At 44.9% G+C, this 16,217-nt stretch overlaps 2 protein-coding genes across 3 annotated transcripts in view; one reads left to right on the top strand and one right to left on the bottom strand.

Annotated features, from left to right (window-relative positions):
• Nucleotides 1-1,586: 1,586 nt before the first annotated feature.
• On the bottom strand, nt 1,587-14,823 carry SAMD15 (sterile alpha motif domain containing 15). The gene is made up of 3 exons (XM_079769041.1): nt 12,075-14,823; nt 10,830-10,928; nt 1,587-2,098 (listed from the first exon to the last, which is right to left on the bottom strand). Exons 1-3 carry the CDS (start codon nt 14,661-14,663, stop codon nt 1,886-1,888), a joined length of 2,901 nt encoding a protein of 966 aa, XP_079625167.1. The 5' UTR covers nt 14,664-14,823; the 3' UTR covers nt 1,587-1,885.
• Nucleotides 14,824-14,920: 97 nt separating this feature from the next.
• Nucleotides 14,921-16,217, top strand: part of TMED8 (transmembrane p24 trafficking protein family member 8) — a 30,154-nt gene continuing 28,857 nt past the window's right edge. Inside the window, exon 1 of one of the 2 annotated variants that reach the window (XM_079769042.1) lies at nt 14,921-15,136. In XM_079769042.1, coding sequence (XP_079625168.1) covers nt 15,019-15,136 — 118 coding nt within the window. In that variant the 5' untranslated portion in view covers nt 14,921-15,018. The remainder of the gene's footprint in view (nt 15,137-16,217) is intronic. The other variant, XM_079769043.1, reaches the window with a different exon arrangement.

The following is a 16,217-nucleotide window of genomic DNA, read 5'->3' as shown; positions in this document are numbered from 1 at the left end:
GCAAGTTTATGCTGCAAATACTTTATGTCAATTATAATACAGCAGGAAAGAGCGGCAGTGACCACCAAGTGGAGAAAGAGGAACAGAACCATTGTGTGCCAACTGCTAGAGTGCTTTTGAGCAAAGCGATTCACTCCATAAGTAAACCACCATGGCCCTACCTTAGCCATTCACACTTTTCTTTTTTGCATAATTATGAGCCAGGCAAATTCAATGGCATCGAAAATGTTGTTAGTCCAATTTGGGGGGAAATTAAGCTCATTGCTAAATATATATATTTTTAAAATATATTTTTATTGATTTCAGAGAGGAAGGGAGAGGGAGAGAGAGAAACATCAATGATGATAGAGAATCATTGATTGGCTGCCTCCTACACGCCCCCTACTGGGGATCAAGCCTGCAACCCTGGCATGTGCCCTTGTCTGGAATTGAACCTGGGACCTTTCAGTCCACAGGCTGACACTCTATCCACTGAGTCAAACCAGCTAGGGCTCATCACTAAATATTAACATTCTATGTGAATGCAAATTTGAGGCACTGTTCCTTCTCTCAGTAGGAAAAAAAGAAAAAGAAATGTATTCCTTTGACTATTCATTCAGGTGTGGGGAACTGGACAGGATACATCATTGCCCTTCTGGATTATGGTGGCCCTTTAGTGGTTTTTAGGAGTAAGAAGTGAAACTGGCGGGGGGCGGGGGGGGAAGAGCAGTTAAATCTATAAAAGTAGAGAGGAACTGGAGTTATTCAAGTGACAAAGTATTTTGTAATTTCTTTTGAGCAGTCCAGTCATGGGTAGACTCTGGCCTGAATTTCATTTTATAAAGGTCTAGCAGGTACCACATAAAAGAGCCTTTAAACAAACCTCAGCACCTAGTTCATAAGGGTACTTCCATAGCCATGCTATTTGTAAGGATAAATACAAATCTAAGAGATTTTTAAAAATATTTCTCTGATGCTGAAAGGGAAAGAGCTTCCCCTTTTCTTTTTCTTAAATTATTTTCTCCAGAAAAATTGTAATATATATCCCTTTTCTCTGTTTTTGAGATGTATATAAATATTTTAAGAAGCTGAATAAGCCTTCTGACAGTTTTATATCCCAGGACTGATTTTCTGAGGGGCCTCGGAGCCATCTCTGAAATGTGAGCACCTGGTCTCCCTGAATCTGTGGGAGTTTATCCTAGTGCCTGGCTCCAAGTAATAACTTCCTGTTTGACATGGAGATGTGAGATACAGTTAACATGTATGCAATGTGTGCCTGGCTATAGAAAAGGGTGAGATTTCTTTGTCTTTTCAATCTCTTTAGCAGCTTGCCTGTGATATGCATCACAGTCTGATTTAATACTCATTTAATAATACAATTTTCTTTAAAAAAATACATTTTTTATTGATTTCAGAGAGGAAAGGAGAGGGAGAGAGGGAGAGAAACATCAATGATGAGAGAGAATCACTGATCAGCTGCCTCCTGCATTCCCCCTACTGGGGGTTGAGCCCGTAACCTGGGCATGTGTCCTGACCGGGAATTGAACCATGACCTCTTGATTCATGGGTCCATGTTCAACCAGGGAGCCGTGCTAGCTGGGGCAAAATTCTTTCTTTTCTTTTTAATTGTTTATTTTTTATTTTTTAGAGAGAGGAAGGGGGTGGGGGAGGGACATCAATTTGTTTAGGCATTCATTGGTTGATTCTTGTATGAACCCTGAAATACAGGAATGTGCTGCGAGTTGGTGACAGAACTAGGAATAGTGCCAGGAGTTCTACTCTGATCCTTAATGAGGAGGAGAAAAAGAAAACCCCAAAAGACCATACTTCTTCCACCAAGTAATTTAGTTTGATCTTTCAAGCTAAGTGAAATGGCTTTTCTCTGTGGCTCAGTGTAATAGAATGCCTAATTCTCGTCAGGGGCAGTTATTTGTGGCTCATAATCTTGTAATCCTGCTGTTTCCACAAATTCAGAATAGGTCAAGGAATCAGATTTTTCCCCAGTATGACCTTTTTGTTCTAAAAATAAGCCAATATTGTCCCTATAGGGAAGACGGATGGAGCGTTTAAATAATGGTTCTTCAATTCCCAGTAGCTCCCGCGTGTGCCGAGAAATTACCTGAAATACAAGGATAATTTTTTTAATGGGACTAACCCAAAAATACAACCAAATCAAAGCAGTTCTACTTACAATCGTAGGCCTTTTGAATGCTAACCTCCTAAGCTATTTCTACGGGAAAATTAAATAATGAAATAACACTTTGAAAGGTTTACTAGCCTGGCCTTATCAACACAAAGATCTTGAGAAACATAACATGATTTCTCTTTTTAAAAGTCCTATTTAAAGGTGTTTCTAGGCCCTTGCATCCGATGGCCACGGATGGGTTCATTTATTTTCTTTTGAGCAATCTGACCAACCATCTGAGCAAATAATATGTTCAGATTAGGAGCCCTGACTATCTCTGGGAAGGTTAATAAATAACTTGTCTATAAGTTAATCTGCAACTAAAAAAAAATTATTCTGAAAATAGTTATTCAATATTTTTGACTAAAAGTAAATCTTAAACATAAAAGCAGACATTGAAGTACCAGCTGTTTTATTAGTACCCATACTTGTAAAGTCTTTTAAAACATCTTTTGCCACAATTTTTAGTGTTTCTAAAACATAATTCATATTCATTGAGCACCATGCCACTTACTAGCCTAGGTCAAGCTGTCACGGAATTTTCTAATTTTAATCACAGGTCTGTTACTAACACTGATATTCGAATTCATATTCTGCATCTGGATGAGACTGTCGCCCATGAAATTGCTGCTGGAACACAGCCAAAGGAGTATGTGGAATGGATTTTTTCTTTTGTTGTTGTTTAGTTTAAAACTACTGGCCATAGTTATAAGACTGTAAAATTCATGTCACAGACAATTCTAAACCTGATACTAAACTGCCCATTAGCCATATATTTCAGATAGGAAAGGTAACTTTCTTCTCAAATCTTACTTGAATTGGTTTTGTTTACACTCCACAGATGGTTTGTGGGTAAAAGATTGTTGCCTTGCATTTCCAGTGGGACTACTAATTAGGTCTGTAGCAAGGGGTTTCTAAGAGTTCAAATCCAAATTACTACAGGTGGCTTTTAAGAATTCTCATTTATAACTGATATTGCTACATTGAGCACCTTGCTTGGTCAGCACCTCATCCTGACTCTCCTTTTGAATGTCCCTTACCAGAAGGAGTTATTTCACAAATTCACTGAGATTTACAGAACTGTGCCTATTGTAGGCCATGAGGGTCCAGTATTGTTTAGTATTCTAATGTAGAAATAAAGTGTGTTGTAAAGCAATTAGTTACATGTGGAATCAAGAAATATAATCTGATCATCCCTCTAATTCAGTGATTCTTAAAATATATCTGAGGTGTACTGATGTACCATGAGGGCTACAAACTTAATCTAAAACTGTGAGTTCTTTCTTTAATTTTGATTAATAACAAACAATAGACTTTATTTTTGCCTAAGAGTTAGAGCAATTTACTAGTAACTTGAGCTAGTAAGGATTATTAAAACTAGGTATTCAGGAAGATTAATATTAGAGTTTTCCAAGGATTCTTAATTCCATATTCTAGGATCGTGGCCCATACTCAATGCTTGCAGAGCACCTACTTCACATGGTCTCAAGTAGGTATTTGTATCACCTTAGTTTTCAAGAAGATTCTAATTATTCCCATATCCCATTGTATTGTGTGTTGATCATGGTTTTCAAAGGATGCTAGTTTTGCTTTTATTTGTAAACTACTGATAGTTTTGCTTCATCATTATCAATTTATTAGATACTGCTTAGTTACTTTATAGTAGCAGTGCTCACTTGCTTAATTGAAACCAATGATTTATTTTTTGTTGTTGTTGTTAATCCTCACCCGAGGATATTTTCTCCACTGATTTTTTAGACAGAATAGAAGGGAGGGGGAAGAGACAGAAAGAGTGAAACAACGATGTATAAGAGACACATTGATTGGTTGCCTCTCATACACACCCCAACTGGGGCCAGGGATCCAGTCTTCAGCCCCTGGGCTGACACTCCAACCACTGAGCAAACCGGCGAGGCCCCTGTGAGTTAAATTAATTAAACCTAAAGACATAATATTTGTGATTCAAACATGAATCATCTATACCACCATTATTTAAAAAGGTGTATAGTTTCCTTAAAATCAGCTTGTTGATTCATATAACAATGTGGATTAATTAAATGCATTTTGCTAAAGGAAAGACGCTTAAGTCAGAGGCTACATACTATTTGATTCCATTTATGTGACATCTTAGAAAATTCAAAACTAAAGGGACAAAAACCAGATTAGTGGTTGCCAGGGACAGGAGGGATGGGCTGACTACAGAGGGTACATGGGAAATATTAGGGAGATAGAATTGTTCTGGATACATGATCCTGTGTATTTGTCAAAACCCACAGAGCTGTCACTATAAAAAGTGACTTTATGCAAGTTTTTAAAAAAATATATTTTTATTGATTTCACACAGAGAGGAATGGAAAGGGGGGGAGAGAGAGAGAGGGAAACATCAATGATGAGAGAGAATCATGGATCGGCTGCATCCAGCATGCTCCCTCCTGGGGATCAAGCCCGCAACCTAGGCATGTACCCTTAACCCACATCAAACCCAGGACCCTTCAGTCCACAGGCTGATGCTTTATTCCCTGAGCCAAACTGGATAGGGCAGCGGTCGGCAAACTGCGGCTTGCGAGTCACATGCGGCTCGCGAGCCGCGATTTGCCGCTCTGTTGACTAGTGAGTTTGCCAACCACTGGGCTAGGGCTATGCAAGTTTTTAAGAAGCCAGGATGTTGTGGTAACCCTGACGGCATATATGAATCAAATGAATCTAACTGTATTACAAAGTAAGACAAAATGTCATTGAAGGACGTAGGGAAGAAAGGAGATGATTCTGAAAAACATTGTTTTGTCTATGTAGTGTAAGGCTAAGGACAAAAACCACTGCACACAACACTGTACTCTATATGATAAATGTGTTTCTCATAGGGATACATATTTACAGATAAGGAGAGCCAGCTTCTCACTGTCAGAGAAAGAAGTTATAAAAATCAAAGGGGAATAGGAAATAAGAAGGATGGGAAGGCTGGAATGAACCTTGTGGTGCCAGACTAGAGTCAGAGATATTAATCAGTATGAACGCATAGTGCCAAAAAGTACCAAAAAATGCAAATAAAAATAGGGGAGCATGCAAAAGGACACAGAAGCCAACGTGAAAGAGTCCCAGATGGGAGAGAAGGGACAATTAAGCATCGGAGAGAGTTCTTTTTTTATTTAAATTTTTATTGATTGATTTGAGAGAGAGAGAAAGGGAGGGAGAGAGAAGAACATTGATTTGTTATTCCACTTGTTTATGCATTCATGGATTGCTTCTTGTATGTGCCCTGACCAGGATCAAAACCACAACCTTGGCGTATCAGGACAATGCTCTAACCAGCTGAGCTACCCGGGCAGGGCTTACAGAAGAGTTCCCTAAGAAGAATTCCAATTAAACATGGAAGGGCTCTAGCTGGTTTGGCTCAGTGGATAGTTTTGGCCTGTGGACTGAAGGGTCCCGGGTTCGATTTCGGTCGGGGTTGCTGGCTTGATCCCCAGTAGAGGGCGTGCAGGAGGCAGCTGATCAATGATTCTCATCACTGATGTTTATATCTTTCTCCCTCCCTCTCCCTTTCTCTCCGAAATCAATAAAAATATATTTTAAAAAAACATGGAAGGAATGAGGGAAATAGAAAATAATCATTAGAACAACGTAGTAATAACTGCTGCAGGCAAGATCCATTGATGAATGCTAAAATTAGTAAGTATAACTTGAAGGAGAAACAGGATATTGCCACAACCTCAAACTATCTCCTCCAATATATTACAGTGGTAGTTTTACTCTGTCCATAAACTCTTTGATACTCTTCCCTTCAGGAAGTGGAGCTTAATTCTCTTCTCTTCGAGTGTGGGCTGGATTTAGTAACTCACTTCTAATGAACAGAATATGAGAGGGAAACACAGTAACTTTACAGTGAAGAAACTTGGCAGATACCACCTGAACCAAGGGATCAAGATAAACATCTCCCATGATGAGCTGTGTCGATGTCATGTACTGCCTGAACTTATGAGATGAGAAGGGCTCTTCACCTCTGTGATAGTCTTCCCCCTAAAGCATGGGAAACATGGACAAACTAAAATGCCTGACTACTACTCTTCAAAGTGTCAAGATCATGTAAGACAAAGATCGATCAAGAAGCTTCCACCTATTGGAGGAGACTAAGGAAGCATGACAGCTAAATGCAAGGTGGTATCCCTGGTTGGATCGTGGAACAACAACAAAAGGACATCAGTGGAAAAATTGCAGAAATCTTAATAAAGTCTGTAGTTAATAAAGTCTCATCTACACATTTACCTTTTCTCTGTCATCCAAGTGTGTTGTAGGAAGGGCAAAGGGAAACATGAGTTATTTCTGCAGGTGAAGCATGAGTAATTGCAAAATTAAGGAAGTTGAAGAGAATAGAAACTGGCCATAAATGAACTAGAAGGCTTGTGAATGTGGTTCATAGTTCAAATGTGGTTCCATTTTTCTTAGTGGCATGTTCAGCATTCTGTACTCTCAAGCAACCTACTCTTCCTTACTCCCCCACCTCTCCCAAAGCCCATGAGTGGGAGAGAGAGCATGAAAAAGAAAACTTCATTGCTTGGACATTGTTATGCGATAAACTATGGATGTACTTGGTACTATAATTACAACAGTGGGATTAAATACGCTTAGTATATCTATAAGGAAGGGAACTATGGCATAACTAAGTTCAGGTATGATCTCTAAAAAGTTACCTGTGTCAGAGTGTATAATTAGCTTTTCTGTGTGGACCTAAGTGTCAAGCAAAGCTTATCTAACATATCTTTGAATGTCTTGATCTTTATGTTACTCTAGTGACATCAAGGAGCAGCCACATTTGTCTGGTGACTTTAATAATAAATATTCCAAAGTTTGCTTATTCAAACTTCTTGGGATATAAGAATAGATGACTGGGTTCATCATTTACTCAAGGATTTCAGAAGATTTTAAAGACCTCTTATTACTTACAAGACCAGAAAAAACACAATTGGAATTTTCATCATTGCATGTTGATATTGTACTTTTGGAATCAGAATGTCAAGGAGACAAAATGAATCAGCAGACTCTTAAATAAACTTTCTATATATAGAAAACCCTAAGTGACCAGTCAACCGAACAACCGAAGACCGTACGACCGTTTGACCGATTGCTATGATGTGCACTGACCACGGGGGGGGGGGGGGGGCAGACACTTCAATGCAGGAGCTGCCCCCTGGTGGTCAGTGCGCTCCCACAGTGGGAGCGCAGCTCAGCTGACCAATAGGTGCCAGATGCTGGGCTCATGGCTGGCGAACATCGCTGCAGCTGCATGAGTGGCAGCGCTACTGAGCTGCAGTGGCAGCAGGCGCAGCAGGGACAGGATGAGCAGGAGTGGCACGGTACCCTCGGGGCTTGGGCTCCTCCCTGGCTGCCTGCCATTTTGCACACTACTACATCCCTTGGCGGATGTCAGACTGCTGGTTTCAGTCTACTGGGATCGGGCCAAAACTGGCAATCAAGGGGTCATGGGTTACGAGAAGGCGCAGACCAGGCTGAGGGACCCTACCAGTGCAAGAATCCATGCACCGGGCCTCTAGTTTCATGATAAAAAGCAAAATTCTTGGTATTTAATGTTTCAGAAATTTGGATTACAAATTACTATTTTGATAATTTTGTTCTTTACTTTTATTTAGAAAATTTAGTATACTATAAACATAAGTAGGAATTAGAGCTCATAAACACAGTCACATCATCTTTGAACATAAAAAAAAATAGGATGTATCTGGTAGCACTTGGTAGCTATGTGAGGGCATGGTTGGAAGTACTAATTTGTCATAATTGGTCCTTTTTTACATCATGAACATGAGGTTCAGGTTATAAAATTGCTCATTTAGATTGTAGTTTAAATAGAGTATGGATTGGGAAGTCACACAAAATAGATTTGAATCCTGGCTCTTAAATTTACTATCTAGGTAATCTTGTGTAAGTTGCTTCACTCTTCTGGGTCTCAGTTTTTTCTTCTATAGAATGGGGATTAAGTGATATAATACTACATATATGGTGCCCAACACACAGTAAGCACTTAGAGAGGATAGTTATTAGTAGAGTTCAAGAGATTAAATGTTCAGTTAGAACTATGTGTTTAATAATTTAAAGGATTTCTTTATATCTTGTTGAAAAAGGGGCTAGGTATCTTACCTTATAATAGAGAAACATGCAAATTGACCGCACCTCCGCTATGCCCACGATTGGGCCGGCAGGAGGCTGGGGGCGGGACTCCGGGTGGCATATCCGCCGTTGAGAAGATCAAGATGGCGGTGCCCAGTGGCCGGGCCCATGCCGCGGCTCACCGGGGTGCCTGGGGCCATCGGCACCCCGGGGGGTCATGGCCGGACCCATGCCGCTGCTCCCGGGAGTGCCTGGGGCGATGGGCACCCCGGGGGCGGCGTGGCCGGGCCCATGTGCCGCTTCCCGGGGTGCCTGGGGCGATGGGCACCCCGGGGGGCGTGGCTGGGCCCATCGGCACCCGGGGGGGCATGGCCGGACCCATGCCGCCGCTCCCGGGGGTGCCTAGGGCCATCGGCACCCCGGGGGGGCGTGGCCGGACCCAAGCCGCCGCTCCCGGGGGTGCCTAGGGCGATTGGCACCCCGGGGGGGCGTGGCCGGGCCCATGCTGCCGCTCCCCGGGGTGCCTGGGGCGATGGGCACCCCGGGGGGTGTGGCCGGGCCCATTGGCACCCCGGGGGGGGCGTGGCCGGACCCATGCCGCCGCTCCTGGGGGTGCCTGGGGCCATCGGCACCCCGGGGGGGCGTGGCCGGGCCCATGCCGCCGCTCCCGGGGGTGCCTGGGGCGATCAGCACCCCGGGGGGCGTGGCCGGACCCATGCCTCCGTTTCCGGGGGTGCCTGGGGCGATCAGCACCCCGGGGGGCGTGGCCGGGCCCATCGGCACCCCGGGGGGCGTGGCCGGACCCATGCCGCCGCTCCCGGGGGTGCCTGGGGCAATCGGCACCCCGGGGGGGCGTGGCCGGGCCCATCGGCACCCCGGGGGGGCGTGGCCGGGCCCATGCCGCTGCTCCCGCCCCTCCCGGGGGTCCGGGGTTGATCGTCCACCTGGGGGGGCGTGGCCCGGCCCCTCCCGCCGCTCCTGGGTGTCCCAGGGGCCGAGGCTTTCCGGGCCTTGGGCACCAGCGGGGAGCCTGCACCGATCGCAGGAAACCACTGGGGGTCGGCTCCTGTGATCGGTAGCAGGGACGCTGGGTGTGGCGAGCCCAAGGCCAGGAAAGCCTGGGGCGGAGGCTTTCCTGGCCTTGGGCACCAGTGGGCAGCCTGCACGGATGGCAGGAAACCACTGGGGGTCGGCTCCTGCGATCCTTAGCAAGGATGTTGGGTGCCGAGGAGCCCAAGGCCACCGCCCGGGGCCAAGCCCCGACCCTGAAAAAGGCAGAAGGCGGTGGCAACAGCCAAGGCCTGGGTCCCTGGTGCCGGAAGAAAACTGGTGCTGGCAGCCAGGTGAATGAAGGTCTATTGCACGAATCTTCGTGCAAACGGGCTACTAGTTAAGTATAATTTTCTTATTTTCTAAATCATGTGACTGATGGAATTATATGGTTCTAAGGCCTGATCAAAAGTCACCTAGGGAACAGATTCCAGGGTTTACCTTAGATGTAAAGAATCAAAATCTCTGGAGTGTGGAGCCTAGGAATCTTTTTTAAAAATCTCACCTGATTTCAAAGACTATCTGAGTTTGAGAATTACCAAGGCAGAACCATTTACAGGCAATATTTACTGAATGAAACCATGAGTATGTTGGGGAATATTTAAGGAAAGGGTATAAATGATATTATGTGTGCGAGGCTTTGTAAACTATCAAGCACTATACATGAAGGGTACTGTTATGCAAAGAAGCAAGATCATGGACTGTTGGTGCTAGAAAGATCTTGGGAAATTGAGGTCCAGAGAGGTGAATGTAGGTAGCAAAGGAGGCAAAACACATATGGTGTTACGGAAGTGCCAAATGGATGTCAGAGACATAAAATGTATGGCTTGGGAGGAGAGGTTACTGTGACCTGGGAAGGTCAGGAAAGACTTCTTGGGGAAATGAAAATTGAGCTGGGCCCTAAGGATGATTAAGATTCATATTAGTCTAACAGGGGAAGAGGGACCTGGGCAAGCTGCAGAGGGAGGAATGCAAAAGCCAGTTTTGGGAGGGTGTGAGTTAGACCTGTGAGGCTGGAGCAGAAGATTCATGTGGAAGAGTGGTAGGGAGAGAATGGTGGTTGGATTGTGGAGGACCTCGAATTCTAAACTAAGGAGTTGAGACTATATTGTAGTCAGAGGGGATCCAAAGAAGGTTTCTGAGTAGTATATAAATGGTTGGAAGGTGAGAGTTTAAAAGTAGTGCCTTTGAATCAAAAGGGCCTACAGACAGAGGCTAAAAGCAGGAATATTCTAGCTATAAGGCAATAAAGGTCTTAACAAGTGGGAATGGAGAAAAACAGATGCTATAGTATAGGAGGAACTGACAGTTCATGGGATCTTTGTGGTGATCAAAGGAGAGAGAAGAAGAAACACTGTGAGCCTGGGGGACTGGGAGTATAATAATACTACTGACAGAAATAGGAGGCCAGGGGAAGAAGAAAAGGAGGTTGGTTAGAAGATAGACAGTAGCATTGTTAACAGTGCTCTATGGGGAAACTTGATACACAACTCACCTTCATGTCTTCAAAATCTGTTATCCCTATCTGAGGGAGGTTTGAGCAGTTTACATGGATGAGTTTTCGGCCACTGATGAAGTTTGTGATAAAACACTCCTGTCAGTACAATGAGAACATCACTCAAAAGATGTACAACAAATGGAAAGAATGAAGGAAGGGAAGAAGAAAGAGAGGAAAGGAGGGAGGTAACGAGGAGGGAAGGTAGAAGGAGAGAGAGAAATGGAGAAGGGAGGAAGGGAAAGTAGGAAGGTAGAAAGGGAGGAAAGAAGGAGAGAAGGAAGGTAAGGAAGGGAGGGAATAAATCATGTTTGTCTCCCATTATATACTGAGAAAATTTTAAGTGTAAACTTAGTAATAATCCTAATAATCACACATATTTTCCATCTAAATTTTTGATAAAACTTCTGAAACCGGTTTGACTCAGTGGATGGAGCATCAGCCTGCGGACTGAAGGGTCCCAGGTTCGATTCTGGTCAGGGGCATGTACCTTGGTTGCGGGCGCATCCCCATTGGGGGGCGTGCAGAAGGCAGCTGATCGATGTTTCTCTCTCATCGATGTTTCTAGCTCTCTATCCCTCTCCCTCTCTGTAAAAAATCAATAAAATACATTAAAAAAATAAAATTTCATATTGCGCCTTAAATTTTTTTGGCATGATACAACCAGTAGTTCTTTCATGTCTCAATTACATCAAGTACAGGGTTACATAAGATTCCACATCTTGTATTGTTTTGTGGTAGCCCAAGAACATAGTTAGCATCAATGAAATGAGGACTCTATCTTTTAAATAAAACTAATTTTGATTAATTGGCTATTTAAATTAGTACTGCTAGGTGCTCATAATACATATAACATATTTGGGATACTTAAGATTAATAATACAAGTTCAAGAGCTAAAATAATTTCACAAAAAACCAAAAAGTCTACCTTGAATAAAGTCTGTTAAAAATAGTTTTCTCTGAAAAGAGGCCTATATAAATTTCTTAGTCTTTATTCAAGGATTGCAGAGAAATAAACTGTGATAAAACAACAACAACAACAACACATACAAATGTGACTCTCCCTTCCTGTCCCAAAATATACATCAGTGGGAAGGCCAAAATTAAAATCCAAGTTACCGCTACCTTGGTCCAGGACATTTCTATTATCCTTCTAGTAAGGCAGAGGCAAGAGCTCGGGTAAGGTAGAGGAATAAAAGGTAGACAGATGAGAATATGATTTCAAAAAATGTAATTTTTGTATACCTTGTATTGAGGGAAGCCTAACTCGCTAATCCACTCTGCAACTTTTTCTGGGCTCCAGTTAAGATACTCAAATTGTAGCTCAGGACTTTCGTTTTGCTGGGCTTCTTTATCATCCTTCAACTTTAGGGACAAATCTACAGGTTTTTCACTCCATGACTCTCTTAAATCCCTCAGAGACTCGGAGGGATATAAGTCCTTACTGGTATCAGTAAGCTCATACTGTACTGGGTGTTCTTTTGAAAAATCATCATCTATATTTACTGACTCTACTTCTCTTACTGTGAAAGAGCCTATCTCTTTAATAATTCTTTTAGTTCCTTTTACTAATGACTTTATTTTATAGTTAGGATCCTCCAGCTTGTCTTCATCTGCAAAATGCTTAACTTTGATTGGTTCTGGCCTATCTTCCTTGTTTAATTTTTCATGTGTCTCTTGTCCAAATAGTGGTTTGGCTTTATCTGGTAACTCTACATCTTTATCCTTAGTTGGCTCTTTTTGTGTCTTCTTTTGAACCTCTGATTTGGTCTTTTGTAGTGTCAACTGAGGACTTGATTTACTTTGGGTCTCTGGTTCTTTCTTTAGAAACCATGGTGAAGTCTGTTCTGGAGGCTCTAGACCTTTCTTTTCAGTTGACTCTCTCAGCATATCATCTGATTTGGACTTCTGTGGTGGTGCTTGTCCTGTCTCAATTGATTTTCTTTGCTTATTTTTTATAACTGTTGGTTCAGTAGCTTCTGGTGGTTCTAGAACTTTCTCCACAGTTGACTTCCTTTGTGTCTCTTCTTGAATTTCTGGTTTGGTCTTTTCTGTTGACTCTAGACCTGTTTTCTCAATTAGTGTTCTTGATTTTTCCTCAGGAAACTCTGATTTTATCTCTTCTAGTGGCTCTGGAACCTTCCTCTCAGTTAACTTTCTTTGTGTCTCCTCAGTAGACTCAATTGGTTTCTGGTCTGGAAACTCTGGTTTAGTCTGCTCAGTCCCTTTTTCCTGAGGTGGTTTTCTTCCTATATCCTCTGCAACCTCTGTCTTAGTCTCTTCTGGAAGTTCTAGACCTGCCTCCTCACCAGACTTTCTTGGTTTCTCCTTTGGAAACTCTAGTGTAGTTAGCTCAGATGGCTCTGTCTCTTTCTCTTCTGTTGATTTTCTTCGTATCTCCTCTGGAACTTCTGGTTTGGCCTCTTCTGGAGGTTCTAGATCTGCCTCCTCACCAGACTTTCTTGGTTTCTCCTTTGGAAACTCTAGTGTAGTTGGCTCAGATGGCTCTGTCTCTTTCTCTTCTGTTGATTTTCTTCGTATCTCCTCTGGAACATCTGGTTTGACCTCTTCTGGAAGCTTTAGATCTGCCTCCTCACCAGACTTTCTTGGTTTCTCCTTTGGAAACTCTAGTTTAGTTGGCTCAGATAGCTCTGTCTCTTTCTCTTCTGTTGATATTCTTTGTATCTCCTCTAAAACGTCTGGTTTGGCCTCTTCTAGAGGCTCTAGATCTGCATCCTCACCAGACTTTCTTGGTTCCTCCTTTGGAAACTCTAGTGTAGTTGGCTCAGATAGCCCTGTCTCTTTCTCTTCTGTTGATATCCTTCGTATCTCCTCTGGAACTTCTGGTTTGGCCTCTTCTAGAGGCTCTAGATCTTCCCCCTCACCAGACTTTCTTGGTTCCTCCTTTGGAAACTCTAGTGTAGTTGGCTCAGATGGCTCTATCTCTTTCTCCTCTGTTGATTTTCTTGGTATCTCCTCTGGAACTTCTGGTTTGGCCTCTTCTGGAGGCTCTAGACCTGCCTCCTCAGTAGACTCTATTGGTTTCTCTTCTGTAAACTCCAGTTTGGTCAGCTCAGATGGCTCTTTGCTTTTCTCCTCAGATGACTTTCTTTGTGTCTCTTTTGGAAATTCTGGAGTGGTCATCTCTGGTGACTGTAGATCTCTATCTTCAATTACTTTTCTTGGTTTCTCACTTGGAAATTCAGGTTTGATCTGTTCTGAAGGTTCTTCATTTTGCTCTCTAAGCAATTCCTCTGGAACCCCTAGTTTGGTCTCCTCTAGTAACTCTAATCTTGTCTCATTGATTGTGGCTCTTGGAACCTCAGACTCGGTTTCCTTTGGGAGCTCTAGATTTGTTTCTTGAGCTGACTCTATGAATACACCTTCTGTAACATCTGGTTTGGTCTCCTCTGGTGGCTTCAGGTCTGGCTCCTCCTGTTTTTCATCCTTAGGGATCTCCAAATCCTTAGAAAGCTCTCCTCTCATCTCTCTGGATGTCTCCAACATTACCTCTTGGGAAATCCCTATCTCAGTCTCCTTTGAAAGATCTATCTTTGACTCCTTGAGAATCTCTTCCTCTGATATCCTGGTTGGTTTTAGTTGTGGGTGTATCTTCTCAGCACTTTCTGGCGTCTGGTCTTTCAAATTCTCTTCCTCCGTCTCTGGCTGTGGCTCTTGGTGAATCTCTCCAAGTAGCTTTGGGTGTGTCTCTGCCGGGATGTCTGGTTCGGCATCTTCATCTATTTTAAGAGGCCTAGGTTTTTGTGGTGTCTCAGACTCCAGGTCTTCATTTTCACCGGGGCCAGAATCATAATCTTCTGGGACTTCAGCCATGGCGCAGATTAGCCAATGCGCCCAGGCCTCCTAGCAACCCCAACTTCCGATAACGTCTCTATGGATACTATGATTTCCGGCCGGGTCTTCCTGAATCTTCTCCAGGTTTTGTTTTGTTCTCACAGCCCTGGACTTTAAAAACCTGCCCAAAGCACGCAGTAATCCTCCCCGCGTCCGCGTTGCCAGCCCCCGCTGGCCAGAGCTCCCGCGGCCGCTCGGGGCGGGCGTGCTGCCCCTTCCGGCCTCGGGCTCCGCTCGGCTCTTCCCGGCGCGTCGCGACCGCGGGCGCCCTGCCTTCGGCTCTTTCCGGAGCCACTCGTGGCGGGCGGCGGAGGCGCTGGCGGCGCGGCTGCAGATGTCGGACTCGCAGGCGGCTGAGGGGCCGGGCTTATGGGGCGCCGCAGCGGGTCGAGAGCCGGCGGGCGGCTTCGGGGACGTCCCGGGAGTGGAGGGGAGCCAAGCGGCCGCCTCAGGTACGCAAGGCCGGGGCGCCGGCGGGTGGGCGCCGCCCGGCCGCAGGGCCCGCACCTCGGCTCCGGGCTCGGCCGCGCTCTGCCCCGCCTCGGCAGCCCCTTCGCTCGCGGAGCCCCAGCCTTAGCTTCTGTTGGGGCCACGCTTTTTGGGGCCGCGACCACCGACCCCGCCACCCTCTCCCGGGGCGGTGGTCTGCGCTCGAGGTTATGTTCTACTCCTGTTTTGAAATGTCTTGGTTCCTGCCCCGCTTCCTTTCTCCGATCAGCCCGGGTGGTCCTGACAGGGCTGCTCCGTCCGGCACCTCTCCAGCTTCTGCACACCCGCCCAGCACTCCTTGGCCGCCGACCCCAGCCCCGCGGGCCTCGCTGTCCCCCGCTCCCACCGCTGTCCTGGACCCCGCCTTTCCACGCGCCTCTCTGCACGGGTCGGGGGGTGGGCGCCAGGGGTCTTTGGAATGAACGTAGTGACCAGGAAATAGGGGCTGAAACAGGAACTTTGGCGACCTCCCTCATTCTCCAGGACCCTCATCATCTTGTTCGGGGGACCTGTCTCTATTGCTGCCCACGCGTGTGCATTCCTTGGGAGTCCAAAGGCAAAACGGTCCATCTATCACATTTTTACCTGTCCGGCCTGTACGATCACCGCACAGTTCACAACTAAAAGGATGCTCTTTTGAAATACAAAAGGATAGGGAGAGAGAACTGGTCTCACTCAGTAGCAAGTAGACGTGAACTTCCCGGGGCTGAAATGAAAACAGACACCTTAGTCTAGCGGTAGAGGTGGTGCCACTTTGCCTGGGCTGGAATCTGACTTTCCAAGTTGCTAATGAAGTGACCTTGAGTAAGTCACTTCTCTGTGTCTCCGTTTCCTCCGCTGTAAACGGTGGGTACCTGCCTAATAAGATGGCTGAGTTACATGAGCTACCATGCATCCAGGCACTTGCTGCCTAGCCCAGGGCACAACACTTGTGTTTCCTTTATTATGAGAATAAGATCTGTTTTTGCTCATCTAAACTCCACGGGCTGTCAGAAGTGTTCCTGTCTGCGTGTGTCCCAGCAAGGTGACTTTTCCTGTCTTTCA

Source organism: Cnephaeus nilssonii (assembly GCF_951640355.1).
Source record: "Cnephaeus nilssonii genome assembly, chromosome: 4".
Classification (NCBI taxonomy): Eukaryota; Metazoa; Chordata; class Mammalia; order Chiroptera; family Vespertilionidae; genus Cnephaeus; species Cnephaeus nilssonii.
Note: the sequence above shows the minus strand (reverse complement) of the source record. Positions and strands in the feature narration are given on the sequence as shown.

Bases quoted from the DNA above. Each gene is read 5' to 3' on its own strand.
- SAMD15 (XM_079769041.1), bottom strand. From the start codon at position 14,663: ATGGCTGAAGTCCCAGAAGATTATGATTCTGGCCCCGGTGAAAATGAA. The intron at 10,929-12,074 runs GTATACAAAAAT...TTGTACTGACAG, and splicing joins TAGGCTTCCCTCAATACAAG to GAGTGTTTTATCACAAACTT. The intron at 2,099-10,829 runs GTGAGTTGTGTA...CTTGTATTTCAG, and splicing joins CAGATTTTGAAGACATGAAG to GTAATTTCTCGGCACACGCG.